General features: G+C 34.9%; 2 protein-coding genes across 2 annotated transcripts; one reads left to right on the forward strand and one right to left on the reverse strand.

Moving 5' to 3' along the window:
* Positions 1-2,017: 2,017 nt before the first annotated feature.
* Positions 2,018-6,784, forward strand: LOC122607159 (GEM-like protein 1). Its single transcript, XM_043780084.1, has 4 exons — positions 2,018-2,358; positions 3,353-3,454; positions 5,637-5,908; positions 6,338-6,784. Exons 1-4 carry the CDS (start codon positions 2,094-2,096, stop codon positions 6,518-6,520), a joined length of 822 nt encoding a protein of 273 aa, XP_043636019.1. The 5' UTR covers positions 2,018-2,093; the 3' UTR covers positions 6,521-6,784.
* Positions 6,785-7,829: 1,045 nt separating this feature from the next.
* LOC122607413 lies at positions 7,830-8,906 on the reverse strand. The gene has a single exon (XM_043780382.1). The coding sequence runs from the start codon at positions 8,807-8,809 to the stop codon at positions 8,015-8,017; it is 795 nt and encodes a 264-aa protein (XP_043636317.1). The 5' UTR covers positions 8,810-8,906; the 3' UTR covers positions 7,830-8,014.
* Positions 8,907-16,945: the final 8,039 nt, after the last annotated feature.

The following is a 16,945-nucleotide window of genomic DNA, read 5'->3' on the forward strand; positions in this document are numbered from 1 at the left end:
ATGACAAATTAACCGTCACATTCATGTTTCTTTTCGTTTTGAACGTCTCATGTAGTCATTTATTTTTTTCATTTTGGGTTTAATAAATTAGTTTTGTATAGTGATTATTTTTACTTGTTATACACTGATTCTGTATTGAAAATCATTTGGTTTGTAGTTTGTTGTTTGTAAATTCTAATAACTTTTCTTGTTTTGCGATGATCTTTAAATTGAACATCCATTGTATTTTATGTATAATGTAAAATTTGGTGCATCCATGTATATATGAATTTGGTGCAACCAGTATTATTAATAGAAAAATGATAAATCCTTCTAACCAATTATCTTAAAAATCCTTCTAATATATCCACTTGTTAATACATGGAATCCATTAATTCTCTTTTTTAATTTTACTACCTGATTTTCCACATGTCATAATCTATTAATTAGGAGGATTTTAGGCTAATGAGTTAAGAGCATCGATCATTACCAATAAAATATCATTGGGTGCATCCCATTTTAATCTTAATACAGAGGTAATTAGATGCCCATCAGCCCAATAGCCCATTAGCCCATCAGTCCATAACAATATACAATGACAATCCATCGAGGCATCGACAATCTTAGATATTTCTAAACCATATAGTGGGCTTAAAACTTCAAAATTCATATACTTGAAATTGCATTCTTATACTTTATACACATATGACACATGTAAATGTCCAGAATAAACAAAGTTAGCCACAACTGATGATTTTTTTTAGCGACAAAGATGAAATATTATATAAGAACGACCAACTAGCAAGATGCTAGAAGATCTAAAATACAAACACCAATATTTAGACAACTCCTCAATATATCAAATACATCATAGAACATAGAATAACAATAAAACCGTCTAAGCCAAACATGAGATATAATTAGTAATAGCCTCTTTAGATCTCGTGGATAACCACAATTGGGAGTACACCTTGATCTCAGCCATAACATAATCTGGAAACTATTTAATGTGGTTGAAAATAAGCCTATTCCTAGCCAACCATATGCACCAGATGGCAACCATGATGATAACATAAACTGCTTTTTTTTTTCTTATTATCCTCAATACATCCTTTATGAATATACATTAAGTCTTGTAAAGAGAACGCATATATAGAAGATATATTACACCAATTACTCAGTTTACTCCATACCTCATTTGCCAAGGGACATGTAAGAAACACATGATCGGTAGTTTCAGAACCATAATTACAGTTTAAACACAAATCATTTTCAATGATTATATTTCTTCTTAGCAGCCCCACTCTCATTGCAATTCTATCCACAACAGATTATCAAACCATGATCACTTTTTTAGGGACCCAATTGTTCCAAATGAAGTTAAAGTCAAAGAGTTGCCCTTGAATCTCCTCGATTTTATGCCTTAGAACACACTTGAAGCTCATTGTCATTATTATTGTCAAGAGGGGATCTGATATCAATACCTTTTTCTTGTAGTGCTGCTCCATTTTTGATGACGTGTTTCCAATTTCCAGCCACTCTTTTTCTAATGGTAAATCATAAAAACTTTTGTACTCATCATGAAACTGATAATTTTTTATTCAACTTTCTAATGAATAACTTAATAACTTCAATAGTAAAATAAATAATGAGTCGATGTTTTATATATGATAAAAAAAAATTAAGCATTGCGTCAGGTCAATTACATAATGGCTAGTCATATAAAGAAAAAATGGATGAAAATTTTATTAGTAAAGTCGAAGGATCTGATCATTGGATCATATCAAATATCGTTTAATCATAACCATTAAAATAATCTTTATATAACAAATTACCCATGAAATCCATGATCACATTTAATTTTTACACATGGCCGATTTTATATAGTGTTATTTTTTTTAACGGCCAATTTATACACAAACATAATTTATGCAATTCAATTTACTTAATCGTGTACTTAACGTGTGATACGCCAGCTACACACGTTTCGAATCAAAACGTTTAATATATATCCATCAAAAAAAAAAAAAACAACTCAATTTCTTCACTTTCTCCGTCTCATTTCAAATTCAATTTTCAAATTCAAGTCAATCATCATATAAAACGACGTCGCAATGAATCCAAGTCAGCCATCTACCGACTACGCTCCGTATCCTAAGATTGATCCAAACGACGTCGCTCCACCACCTCCGGTTACTTCCGCCGGTGTCAGCTGGACTTCCGTTCCGGTCGGTTCTCAGCCGCAAACAACGGCGCCACCGCCGCCGCGGGCTACCGCTACGGGACAGCCGATGTATACAAGTGGAGGTGCAACTACTATGCCTACTGAATCTAATCCTTATGTCTCACCTGCTCCTGTTCCTACTTCTTCTACCAAAAGTAAGTTCATTATTAATTATATACATACATTATTTATATATATATGTATCTGTATATAGTGCAATTTTTATATTTTGCAACTGATATGTTGCTGTTATTAATTAGGCTCGGTCTGAGAGTGATGTGAAGTTGATTTTTAATGATTAATTGTGAAAATGTTAGGTTTGTAGGTATAGATGATTAGTTTCATTATAAACTTGTTGATTCGGTGATTGCGGATATATATTGTTAATTGTTGTTGCTATGGTTTGTTGATTGAGTTTATGTAGACGAATGGTTCGGAAAAAAAATGATTTGAAATTGATGATGTTTGATTGTGAAATTGTTAGCTTTATGAATGATGAGTTTTTATTTAGATAATTGTTGATATAATGTGTCCGCATCGGTTGAAAATTTGGCTAGAGTTTATGTATAGTTGAAACCAGTGTAAATGATTTGAAGTTGATTCCTTGCGTTTGATCGTGAAATTTGTAATGACCTGCTTTGTTTAGGGTTAATGTTAGAGAAATGACATGTACTTTCCTCATGGGAACTATTAGAGACTGCGGTATATGAATATATTCCACATTCTTGTTAAAGTTTCAATATGTTAGTTTTTGTAACCGAGGAATAGTACAAATACAACCTGGCATTCCATGTCATTAGAAAATGTCATGCGGTACACCACCTGAATGCCATGTCATTGAAACCTTAAGCACTGACAAGAAAAGCAGGTGACTTGAAATTATAATGACCATATGTGTAAAAGAGGTCCGTACCATAATGGTATATATGGAAATCGCTTGTCGTGTCTCTTACCATACCCCGTTTGTTTATTGCTTTTCGATTTGTAGTTAATGTTATCAGTTTTCCTAGTTGTAAATGTAATTTATTTTGGAACTTATATGGATTCCAGATCGATGAGTAGAATTTGATAGTTTATATTGATTGTTAAGTTGGGAAGTTTATGAGTATGATCTGTTTGATTATATATTCATTAATTTTGTTGTATTAGAAACTATTGAATCGGTAAAGGATGTGCTTGGAAAGTGGGGAAAGGCAGCTGCTGATGCAACAAAGAAGGGACAGGATTACGCCGGAGAAGTGTGGCAACATTGTAAGTTTAGTTTATATGAATTTATATTTTTTGATTAATTATGATTTGTATCATTAGAGGTGGTCCAATAGTATCTGCTTGATTACATTTCCATTATTTATCAAATAATGATTATCGTGTATACAAAATTGGTCATACATATGTTAGGACTCGATGACTAGGAACTGTATAGAAGTGGTGCCTTTTTTATTTCATAATGTCAATATAAAATTATTCAGGAGATGAACAGTACATGTTCAACTTAAGACCCATAGCTTAGATTTTGATGAAGGCATTGATAGACAATGAAAAGGAAAGAAATAGGATACTAGTTTATTGGATCTAAATATTTGCAAGTAAGTAGTTTATGCCTGTTTTGTAAACCTGCGATGCAAACCATCATGAATCTAAAGTCAAGTTTAAAGATCTGTAAACAACATGAATGAAGTTTAGTAAGCTAAGTTTGATTTTGATGGACAAAATCAGTTGCCCAAGGCTGTTTTTCTATCCCGTTATCACCTTTTTGAAGGTTCATATATGCATTTTAGATATTTAAAGTAAGAAGATATTTTAAAAATGTCAAGGTTCCTCTCCAACTTATGCTTTTTATTGCGCTATAACTAATTTTATAACTTGAACTATCCTTCCAAATTATAGAACTCTAGTGATTTTATTTCCATTAAGTGTCAAGATGACTTGTTTGATTTGAGGATTTTATCGACAAACCGTATAAGCTATGACTTGTCTCTGACTATAGATTATTTAAAGATTTTTATATGGAAACTTTTCAAATTATAAGTAGTTTTGTGATTATTAGTAAAGTGATATATATTTTGACAACAAACTTTCGGATGTGTGAATGGTTCATAACCTTGATTTGTTAAGTGTGACTGGTTATGATTTGTTTAGTTAAAGTAGATGGGCCTTGTGTTAGATTGTTTGTCATGATACATATAGTTGGAGCATGGATAGGATCAGATCATTAGCAAATGATGTAAGCCTAGTCTGACCCCTTGACATTTTTTACTGTTATCATGATGCACTTATATACTTTTAGTAATTCTAAAAGACATATTGAATTAGACTGTCTAATCTTATTTCTCTATGCATAGAAATTCTTTGGAACTGTGTATAACTTATTGTTTTCTTTCAAGGTTTCATCAGATTTATATTGTCCAGTTTATGAAAAGTTGAAAACCCTCCATACTTAATATTGAATGAGTTGCGACTTGTAGTTATGGGGGTGAATTTGGATCCAAGATCCAATTATCTAACAAGTGAATATCATCTAAACATTTAGACGGTACATACTAATCCGTTTAGTACTTATTAATCAGATTCTACCAAGGTGTCAAGGTTTCTAGAAATATATACATGAAGCCTAGGAATTTTGTAGAAACTGAACAAGAAACTAGTGAAGGAGGCATTAAATAAATAAACTTGCAGAGGAAACAACTAGTACACCTGAATAAGAAATATAACAATTTGGCAGACAAAGGTGGAATACAAAGTATCAAGCAATATTTAGAAAGCAAGATTCTATATCTTATGTGTTTGTAACCATACATATAAACTATCGAATGGTAAGCGTGTGGTGTTTCGGAAAGGATCCTTGACTCAAGAACTGACACGAAATAAGATGATCATAATTTTCCACATAAATAAGTCTTGATTCACTTATTTGGCAGTATTCCATGGGATTGAGGAAGTACAAAAGTAAAATATGTATTTTTTTGGTTAACCTAGGGATCTGACCTGTTTTGCTACCCGACTAATCCCAGGGAGACCATTCGCTTTGCGAGTAGCCCAGAGTTGTCGTTGGTGAACTTCCCTGGCCACGAGGAGGTAGTTTATTTGCTCTGGGATTCAGACCTTTAGGTATCACCACTAGACTGTCACCCTTGTAATTAAAAGTATGTAATCTTTTGTCACCTGTCAATGGGTTTTCCATAGTCTCTCGAGTAAAACCATCCATTATACATTATGCTAGTTATATTTATTTATGTATTATGTGAGACATGTTAATCTTTCCTGTCTATATTATCTATCTTATAAATGTTGAAGTCTTATATTCAAACATCCTACTCTTGCTATGTAATTTATTAAAATAACGTTTAACGAAAAAGAAATGCATAAGTGCAATGCTATATACATCTGGTTACCAGAGCATCTAAAGACTAAATGGGCTTTTAACTTGAATCAGTGAAAACTGGACCAAGCATCACTGATGCTGCTGTTGGGAGAATTGCTCAGGGGACCAAAGCTCTTACAGAAGGTGGTTATGAGAAAATATTTGCTTCAACATTTGAGACGGTTCCAGACGAGAAACTCTTGAAATATTATCCCTGCTACCTTTCCACTTCTGCTGGTCCCGTCATGGGAATCCTCTACATGTCAACAGCAAAACTTGCGTTTTCTAGTGACAACCCGCTTTCATACAAAGTTGGTGATGAGACACAATGGAGTTATTACAAGGTAATCTGTCTTCCCCATTGTCCTTTCTGCACCATGTTCTGATTAAACCCTTTCTCTCCAATTTCTTTCTGCCATTCTTCATGCCATAAATTGTTAACCATAAGGTACAATGATTTGTTACTCTGTGTGGCTGGGGAAAATGATTGACTCAATATGTAGCAAAATATGTAAGAAAACTATGATCAAAAATAAAATGCTTTGCTTGATTAATGATGCCCAGGTTTGATGATTTAAATGAATGCTTTAAAAACCTGTTAACGATGACTAGTTTTGAAACTCTAAAACATTTTATTGGATGCTTGTGGATCAAAATCAATCATTTTAGACTTCGTAATGACTAAGATCACAAATGGGTAACAAAATATTTAAATACCCTCATTTCATATTGTTAGTTGTTAATTCATAGATTTCTTTCCTATCAAATAACAGGTGGTAATCCCGTTACATCAACTCAAAGCTGTCAATCCTTCAAAAAGCAAAGCCAATCCTGCCGAAAAATACATCCAGATCATATCGGTCGATAATCATGAATTCTGGTTCATGGGTTTTGTTAATTATGATAGTGCTGTAAAATACCTTCAAGGCGCTCTACAATCCAATCATTCAGTGTAAGTGTGTAACTTCATATCACAAGTATGTTCATTTGATTAGAGATGTGCTATATGATGCTTTATGCTTGCCTCTTGCCCTTTTGTATTGTGTTGGAAAGTCGTGCTCATGTAAAGGTTCGTTTGGAGCAACCATTGGTGTTCCAAAGGTTGTAAACTATAGTTCATGCACCAAATCAGTTAGTCCATTGTCTGGTCTCGCAGATTGTTTGTGTTTTAAGACAAATTAGTTCATGGAACTTCATACATACAATCCCTGTTTATGCTATGTTTGATAATTTCTCTTTATTTGCATTCTGTACATGTATTGTCATCATTTTTCTTTATCAAGAATGGGGGAGAGTTTTATTCATGAGATCTGGCGTAACTAAGATGAATTCCTTCAAGTCTATCAAATATAAGCATTAATTTTGTTTGTGATCCTTCGCAGATTGAACATCACCTAGAGTGTAGAATCTATGATGTTGGTTGTCATTTCCTCATAACTTTTACTTATTGCGTTCTAGGTAATTGCAAGAAAATGGCATTCTGCTAGTGTAACCACTCCTAAAATGTCCCAGGTGGTCCCGACTTACCCAACCCTCCTTGTAATTAGCTTCCCGTTTCAATAAAAGTTGGTGTATACTAGGTCTAAATCACTTTAAAAGATGGTCTAGATTTGGGAAAATTGTGTTTCAACGTGATGCATGACCATAAAATTGGTCATTTGATAATTGATGGTGTCGATTTAACTAGGTTAAGTACTAACTTGTTTTGTACGAAAGGTAATGACTAACTTAACCCGGGGCCAAAACCTGGTGACAAGTGCGATTTATCTTGATGGTACCTTTTAAGCACATACAACCAATAATATATATGGGTTCGAATTTGTTCTCAATCCCATGGGGTGGTGTTTAGAAACGGGTGCTCAATGCCTCAAAACCTCATCCTTTTCGTACGTCAGCCCATCCATTCCACTCATTTTGAGCTAGTAGCATCTACGAATGAATTAACTTTTGCATAATCTATATCTATATAATAAATAATATGTAGTTAATTACTTATAATTAACATGGTAACCTAAATAATGGGTTTACAAGCATTAAAACATCATGGAACACGGTAGTAACCAGTAACCATACATAGGCAAAACAGATGGATGTCCTTTTTCTCTGTGCACTTGCCATATGACAAGGTAACAACAGAATATATAACAACTTCTAGTCGTTCCTATTAACTAACAGGGCCAAAATATTTCATATTTTCTTGATTATCAAACCTGCAATATCTTGTCATAATGAATTAATGAATACTCATCATAAATCTACCGAGAATAAAACTAAAATATGAACTTTATATATTAAACTGCTACATAGAACTGACTACGGCCAGGTTTTCTTAACCTTTATCATCTGGATTCGGTTTGTGTACAAACGAGTTTCATGATCATATCCATAGCAAAAAACGAATGTTTCGTTACAATACTTGAGAGATTCCTCAAATCGATACATATACACTTTCATTTCCTTTCCCTTCTATGTCGAATCTCTGATTCCTTGTTTGAAATCCCATAACTCCCATCATCTTGTAAATTCATATCAAACACTTTGGAATCAAAACCAGATTCTTCTAATTTTCTACCATTTCCCTTCTTACGATTCAAACCCGAAATCTCCCTTCCCCTCCTCCTCCTACCATCCTTGTTGTCATTCCCATTTCCCCCAGAATCTGGAATTGGAATCCGATACCCAACACCCAAATCATTTTTCTCAACTTCTTGATGATCGGTAATTCTGCCGTATGGTTTAATACTATGAACAACCCCTTTAGGGAAAAACCTAGCAGACGGAACCCCATCATCATAAGTCTCAAACAATTGAGGTCCGTCTTTCTCGGACCATAAATCGAACCCACCGGGTTTCTGAAACCTATCAGCTAAAACCTTCAACTGCTCATCAGCGGTGACCGAAAACAACTTGGGTGCTTTTTCAACCACTTCCCACGGCCGCTCCAGCTCTGACACCGCTGCACTTAGCTCCGCCCTTTTTCTCATTTCGTATATCTGACGTTCGCGGGCCAGTCGAGCTCGGAGGAGTTGTTTACTTTTCTTGGCTTGCATTCGTTTCCATTGCCACTTTGACACGCCGCCAGGGTATGTCCTTGGACCGCCGCCCATCCGAATGGTTGTGGATACGGGTGGGTTAGCGATTGAGAGATGGTAGAATCTGGATGTCAGGAATCTGTGGGTCGGGTCGGATTCGATTTGGGATGAGAAGCTCAGGGTGGATGATGAAACAGGAATATTAAGAATCATGGTGTCAAAAATAAGGCCCGCAATAATTATTGTTCGGATGAACTGATGAAGTTTTATGATATGGGTAGCATCCACAATCCTTTCAATGACTTGATCCTTTTTTTTTTCTCCCTTAAGTTTTCACCTCATATTTTCATTTTTTTTTTTCTTTTTCTTTAATCAAATTAAAATAATCTTAATCTTAATATGTATTATAAGACACACTTATTAACCAATCAAATCGCTCAATTTTATCAAATTGACTTTCGCTTATGTCATCATTTAGATTAACTATAAATTAAAAATAATAATAATTATTATCCAAATATATTATTATATTAGTATTTATAATAATTTATAGAAAAAGTCTCTTTAATTTACACTTTTTTGTTTTCCATCAATAATTTACACTTTTTAGCCCTGAATACTAAAGTTATATTTATTTTAAGCTATCAACTTGAGAAGAATATTTTAAAATTTACAATTATTTAATTAATTAAAATAATTTCAACATATGAATTATTGTCTACAAAAAATTATTTCAGAACCTAATGAATTATTAACTAATAAAATCGCTTCGCTCAATTTCAACATAGGAATCAACTAGAAATATACACCCGCGCGTTGCCGCGGGGGTTTTATCGTAACATCATGTATAAGTGTTCATTAAGCTTAAATGTAGTTTTATATTCCATATGTTGGGGCATGACTCAAGTAAATTATTCATAGGATGTCATATTGTCATGTATTGTGTTGTACCTCATATTCTACAATTCAATCAAGTAGCAGAAGATTTTAAAAATAGCATGATAGAGTACATCTTAACTATTGTTTAATAGGTAATCATAATTCATATAACTCTATCTACATGAACTCAAAACATTATGTCGTTTATTTTGTAAATCTAAATTCGGGTTAATTAAAAGGTTGCATAATGCTAAGTACGTATATGTAGTTTTTCAAATGATATCAAATGTTGCACCGCATCATGTAAAATGTATTCTAAATAAAATCCAATATTACGAACTTTACAAATGTGAAAAACTATAAGATTCAAAATAAATATACATAGTACAATAATAAACTTTAAATAAAAATCAAACACAAAAGCTTAAACTTTTGTCAATGAATGACCTCAAGTCCTCGATCTATATCACCATCTTACATATAAAAAAGCATTTAACTTAATTATATCATGAAACTAAAAATGTAGTCTCGTTTTATAAGTGATATATATATATATAATATATAGTATAAGTGGCAAATCACATTACACTTACTGTAAGTTGTAAAAATTGGTACTCGTAAAATATACATATAAAAAACACAAAAGAAAATCAGAACCCACCCCACCGCTTAAAAAAATCATGTGCTGTCCGCCTGTCCCTCACACATTCCTACTCTCAAAGATAATTTTTGTACTACTACCAGTATTCTTCAAAACCAAATCTATTTTCCCTTTCCATTTCCCTTTCATCTACAAAATCAGAACAAAATATATGCATAACCATGTCACTAAAAAATAGATTCATGAAAATCACCTTACTTCACCCAGAAAACAACAAATCAAACAAAAATGTCAAAAAGAAAACTAAAAAAGTTAAAAGTCAGACAAATCGGAAAAAGTAGAGGGAGGAATTGATGATGTGATTCATCCGACAATGATTTTGACGGCAACAATGACGTAACGTTTTTCTCTCTTCTTAAATCAATGTGTAAGTGTGTTGTTTTGTGGTGGGTGCTATTTGAACGGAGCTGGTATATATCTGACGCTGGTATAGATTCGATGCACACAAAGGTTGGTGGTGGTGGTGTTATAGATGATGTGGTTCTCGGTGGTGTTATAAATCCAGTCATCCAGATGAGGCGGTGACCGACGGTGGTGTTTAGCTTTTAACCGACGGTCTAAAGGTTGTTGGCAGTGGTGTTTGCTCCGATGTTATAGACCCGGATGAGATGGTGACCGACAAACATGTGAAGCTCATGAACATGTATTGATTGCTTCTATTAAGTATGAAGATTTTTTACACGAATTGGATTTAGATATGTTCTTGTATTTGGGAAGAAAGGGTTTTGATGAAAAGATTTAGAATGATTTTATAATATGTTTTAAACTTTTAGTTGAAGTTAAACTGGAAAATGTAATGCATAAAAAAGTTGTATCATGTGCATTATAGTTAGTAAAGATAGTGTTTGTACCTTATGCATTAATGGTTGTAAAAAACAGGTTGGTTTTAGTATATAGGTAAATTTCAACATGGGCTGATCACAGAACAAAACACGATTTACAACAGAGGGTTACTTGAATACTAAATCCAAATAGATATGAACTTAATTCAATATTCATTCTATCTCTCAATAAAAAAAGGTACATGATTTTCTCCTTTTTTATGTATTAGTTTTGTGTATTAATGTTTAAAGTTACAATTGTCACTCAAATAAAGAGTCCTAATTGCTGTTAAAAAATATGAAAAACAATCCTAATTGTTATCTAATTATCATAGGACAGGTGATTGAAAATAAACCTATTCGTGTTATGCGTATGTTTCATGATCAAATACATATACTTGAATGTCAAGTACACGATCACAAGTATGTTTATATTTTTATTCTTAATTATTTTTCATAATAATATCACATTATGAGTAAAAATTGGTTTCAAAAAGTTTTATAATAGAGAAATTAATACAGCATGTGTCTCAGTTAATAATCACAGTGATGAACCTGTGATTATTGTACTACAACTTGCAAAATATAACACTTAAAATCATATATCTTCAAATTTGTTAGCTTTTATGACTTAAATGTATAAGTATCTAATATTGACAATATCGTAAACCCCGTGTCCAGTGTTGGACACGGGTCTAAAATCTAACAGTTACTAAATTAACGCATACGTTATACGGGAATAACTGAAAACTAGATTAATACCCGGTCGGTGACCGGGTAACCATGTAAGCTTATCTTGTACACTTTTAGATAACATATATAGTCTAGTTATTATTAAGATTGTCAATATTTGACCCTACCCAAAATTCGACTTGAAACTGAATCCAAAAACTGGATTAAGGTTGTGAAATATCGACTCCGGTAACTCGCCAATTTGATTTTTTTTTTTTGGGTTAAAAGTTGAACCCGTCAACTCAAAAATATTTAAATTTATATATTTTTTTATTAGGTCGACCCACCAATTTAATTGATTCACATCTGTAACAACCGTCTTAGAAATAATTTAAATAAATTACTCAAATCATACTGTCGCCATTAGAACGATTAGACGGCTCAATTTAATTTAAATTCTAGGTATATTGTAGACCCAAATATGTGTTTATATGAAGACCCATTTGATCTTAAATCTTGACTTAAAGGACGAGTCTATAATTTAATACGATAAAATACTAGAATTCGAGTCGTAAACGTTTGTGTTCATAAAAGTTCTAGTTCAAAATGTTCGCAAATGGTCATTACATTTATTGAGTTCATTTAATATAGGAAAGGTTTAAATAGAAAATGATGGAAACCCTTGAGAGAGAAACTACTATTCACCTCCTTCTCCTTCTCCATCTTTCTTCTCTCTCTCTCTAAAAACACATAGTTGCAGCCACATTCACACACACAAAATTCATCTTTTGATTTTGGGTTGTTAAACCTAAATCGTTTGTACTTTTAGCATCCCTGTGATAATCAAAACATATTTCTAGAATCAAATCTCAGGTAACAATGACAATCTATGAGTTTTTGATCAAATTGAAAGTGTACTTTTTCAAGTTTATGTTCTTGATGATTTGGTTCAATTTTGAATGAAAATCGTGTTTATAGTTAATGGGTTTGTGTCTAAATGTGTTTAGTAACATTTTTATGAACAAACTTGGGTCATAACATGCTTTAATCTACAAAACCCATTTTTGAAAGTGAAGGAAAACTTGCCCTTGATGTGCCACGCCTTGTTCATGTTATAGATGGTCTTGAAATCATTAAAAGTGTTATTGGTTAGTGTTATTATGTATATATGTACTAGTGCTATGTTCTAACAAGTTCGGAAATCGATCTTGGCCTTCGTATTGTATGATTGCCTCTGTTCAGCTCGTGTGGCACATGAAACGGTCTTAAATGGGACGATCTTAGTTCAAGATCGTCCTAAACAGCCTCTTTTGGTTCCTCGTGCTTGTTCATTCGATCTTATGTGGTGTTGTGTTGTTGGTACGTTTAATGGGTAACTGATTATTTGAATCGGTTTTGCTCAAACACACGTTCATAATCTAGAAAAGACCTTGTTCTTGTTCTCAATGTATGAAACGATCTTGTTAGATCAAGGCTAGGACGATCCTGAAGTAAAGAACCTTGAAACGATCCTGAACAATAACCTTTAAGACGATCTTGTGTCTTAAGCATAAAACGACCATGTCCTTGCTTGTGATACCTAAAACGATGAAACGATCTTGAGACTTTGTAGTTGTGAAACGACTTTGAACCAAGCATTAGGTGGGACGATCTTGAGCCAACAACCAGGACGATCTTGAGCCAACAACCAGGACGATCTTGAGCAACAACCAGGACGATCTTGACTTTCCTTAGACCCTAGAACGATCTTGAAACACTTCGAAACCCTAGCACAACCTAACACCTATAACATATCACACTCAAAACAATCTAATCATGTACCTAATCACCAAAATCACTTCTTAACTTCATTATCATATGATTAATCACATTCAAGGCTATGTTTTAACATTGAAGCTAGTTCCTAAAACGATCTAGAACAACGAATATTGTGCAAACCTTAATTGAGTATACCAAGACATGTTCTACCTTGACTATTCAAGTACGAGCTCTATGAACAACTAAATCGAGTTCTTAAGGCTAAAGTTCATCATTTAAAGACACGCTCAACTCATTAACACGATAAGTACTTATGTGTGAGTTCAAAGACGTTCAGTTCGAGTCCAGTTCATGTACTTATAGTTCATTCAAACTCTTTTCGAGTCAAAACGTTCAAAGATCTTCAAAGGACCAAATCATCAGTTCATCAAGGACATCTCAGTGAATAATTAATCACAAGAACTAATACATGTGTTTATTTATGATCAATAACTTGTGATTAGGTTTACATCAAGACTTACTTGGATTCAAATAGATATAACCTACTTATATCTGTGCTTGTAAACTACGCTGTACCGGATCACTGTGAGTCTTCGTAGCCCCTTTTTCTTTACTTATGTTTTGGGGTGAAAGGAATACTACATATGCTTTCATATATGCCGTAACTGCTTTCATTATTCTATGGCTGCTAGACTACTTTATGACATACTAGCCAGGTCATGTTTATGACCGTGAGTGCACGATTGATTGCATATACTAGCCATGTCATGTTTATGACTGCGAGTGCACGATTGATTTATTCTAGCCAAGTACTGTAAGTGCACGATTATACACATTCTCATACTCATGTGCACAGTTGGTCTCTAGCTACATCATACTACTTTATTCTCGAATTCTATTGACGACATAAATCATAACTTATACAACTTATTAATGTTCTCAAACCTACGAACTCACCAACCTTTGTGTTGACACGTTTAAGTATTCCTTTCAGGTAATCAAGCAAATCGTGGCTAGGATTGGTAGCATGAGACTCTTAGCAGACTGCAGGCTAGGTTTTGGGAGTTTGCACGCTTTCGTATATGTTTGATGGCAATATGCCTAACTGTTTCCCCTGCGTGGGAACTTACCTTGCACTTATTTGAATGCTTCTTTAAATTATGTGTGTGATGACTTCTATTTTGATTATTTGAACTATGTAATCGATTATTTATGCTTAATGTATGCACTCATTTAGTTTTTCTATGTAACATCCATGTGCGCGTGTGCTTTATCTTGCACCCCGAGTTTTCCGCCGTAGTCGGGGTGTTACAGATTGGTATCAGAGCCGTGGTTATAGTGAATTAGGTGGATTTGCCTAGACTATAACTTAGGAACCGCACGTAGCATGCATGATAGGAATTATGTGTGCATTCAATCTCTATGAATCTTATCTACATCTGCGATATTCATGCTATTGTATTTCATTCATGCGCAGACCTTAGAACCATGCTACCCTGCCACGTGTATTCATGCTATTGGTATTCAAACTATGAGATGTGTTAAAATTAAGTAATGATAACAAGTTAGCGAAATGACGTGTTGGTAGCAAGGAAGTACGGCGATATACCATCACAGAAAAGCCTGATCAACTTTTCGCGTGTGGTATATTTTCTATGGACTTGATAGCAACATGGATCGTGCCTAAGATGGTTAGAGTGTGGTAGCAATTCTGGGATGTTCAATTGGTGCTGGTCGGGTGGAGGGTTAGCCGCTGGTATACCCTGTATACATACCTTTGCCAATACCTAGAGAGCATACCGGTACCGTGAACCGACCTTGCATTAGATGTACTAGAGGTGTGGAAGGTTAGCCGCTGGTACACCCTGTATACATACACCGCTAGTGCATCAGATGTAGGTGCTAGATTCGGACCGCACTTTGGCTGTCAAAAGTAAATTGGTTTAAAATTAAATTTAAGTTGAAATGGTTATGTTATTTACCTTGCAAACTATCTTTCATGAATTGAATATTTTTATTGTGACGTTACTTTGTACCGCATGATTGACATTGATGATAATGCTTACCTTCGGATATAATACTTGAATTCTTGAGTTACATGCGATAATGAAAGTATAAACGTATAGGATTCTAGAAAACTAACACGAGTGTGCTTGAGAGTGCGTAAATGACGTCACGAACGACTATTTCCTCATTCTAACGTCGATCCCGTCTTTTCCTAATATCGGAAAATGGTGCGCACAAGAGCAAACCCGAATGTCGAAGTTCAAGCTGATGGAGTTGGTCGTGGTAACCCTGGGGGTGGTCGTGGCAATCCAAGAGGTGGTCGTGGAGGTCAGCAATGAAGAGGCCGTGGTAGGGGCCGGGGTGGCCGTGGCGATGGCATGGGTGATGTTGAAAACCCTGATTTGGCCACTATCATTGCTAAACAACTGTCGGCTTCAATGCAGACTATTATCGAACAAGTGGCTGCCGCAATGGGTACTGCCCCGAATCAGAACCGAAGGGCACCTGAAGTTGAAGTTGAACCAGTAAGAGTTGAACCGCAACAAGTGAATCAAGAACCAGAGAATTTTGATCCCGAAGTGAAGTTTGTTGGAGATGGTATGTATGTGGGCCCTGGACCCAGGAGGTTTCCCAGAAATGATGAGTATGCAGTGGAAATGAGAGGTTGCAGTTACACTGAATTCAAGAAGTGTGGTCCACCAGATTATAATGGAAAGGGAGGGGCAGGTGTATTCATGAAGTGGTTGGAGAAATTGGAAGCAGTCATGGACATAAGCGAATGTCCATCCCATCAGAGAGTAAGATTCACTGGAGGTTCATTCAACGATGATGTACTGTCATGGTGGAACACTTTGTTAAGAGCCCGTGGAAGAACTGCTACTTTGGAAACACCATGGGATCAGTTTAAGGAGATGATGAAGAACCGCTTTTGTCCACTGAATGAGATGCAGAAGATTGAGCAAGAGTTTTGGCACCACACCATGGTGGGATCTGGACATGCAGAGTATACCAGCAAGTTTCAAGAGCTGGCTAGATTGGTACCACACTTGGTGACTTCTGAGTCGAAGCTGATTGAGAGATACATCTATGGCCTCATTCCTCAGATTCGTAACACCATGACTGACATTCCTCCTTACTCCATCGAAGAAGCTATTCGAAGGACCAGTGCTATGACTGATGACTTGGTTAGGGCTGGAGCACTGGCTAAATCTGGAGAGAAGAAGAGGGATTTTGGTGAACCCAGTAAGAGGAGAGATTTCAGAACTGACAAGAGAACCAGGGTTGGAAAGGTGTTTGCAGCAGTTGAGCCAGGACAGAGGGCGTATGTTGGCCAATCTCCTCAATGTGCTACTTGTACTTATCATCATCCAACAGCAGTGCTATGTCGATTTTGTCAGAATTGTCAGAAGTTTGGGCACTTAGCTAAAGACTGCAGAACAACCAGAATCCCAGCAGCACCACTAAATGTCGCACCAAGAAACATTAGGAATCCTCCAGTTAATCAAAGAGCCTGTTATGAGTGTGGCAGCACTGAACACTACCGCAATGCTT

Source organism: Erigeron canadensis, chromosome 7 (assembly GCF_010389155.1).
Source record: "Erigeron canadensis isolate Cc75 chromosome 7, C_canadensis_v1, whole genome shotgun sequence".
Classification (NCBI taxonomy): Eukaryota; Viridiplantae; Streptophyta; class Magnoliopsida; order Asterales; family Asteraceae; genus Erigeron; species Erigeron canadensis.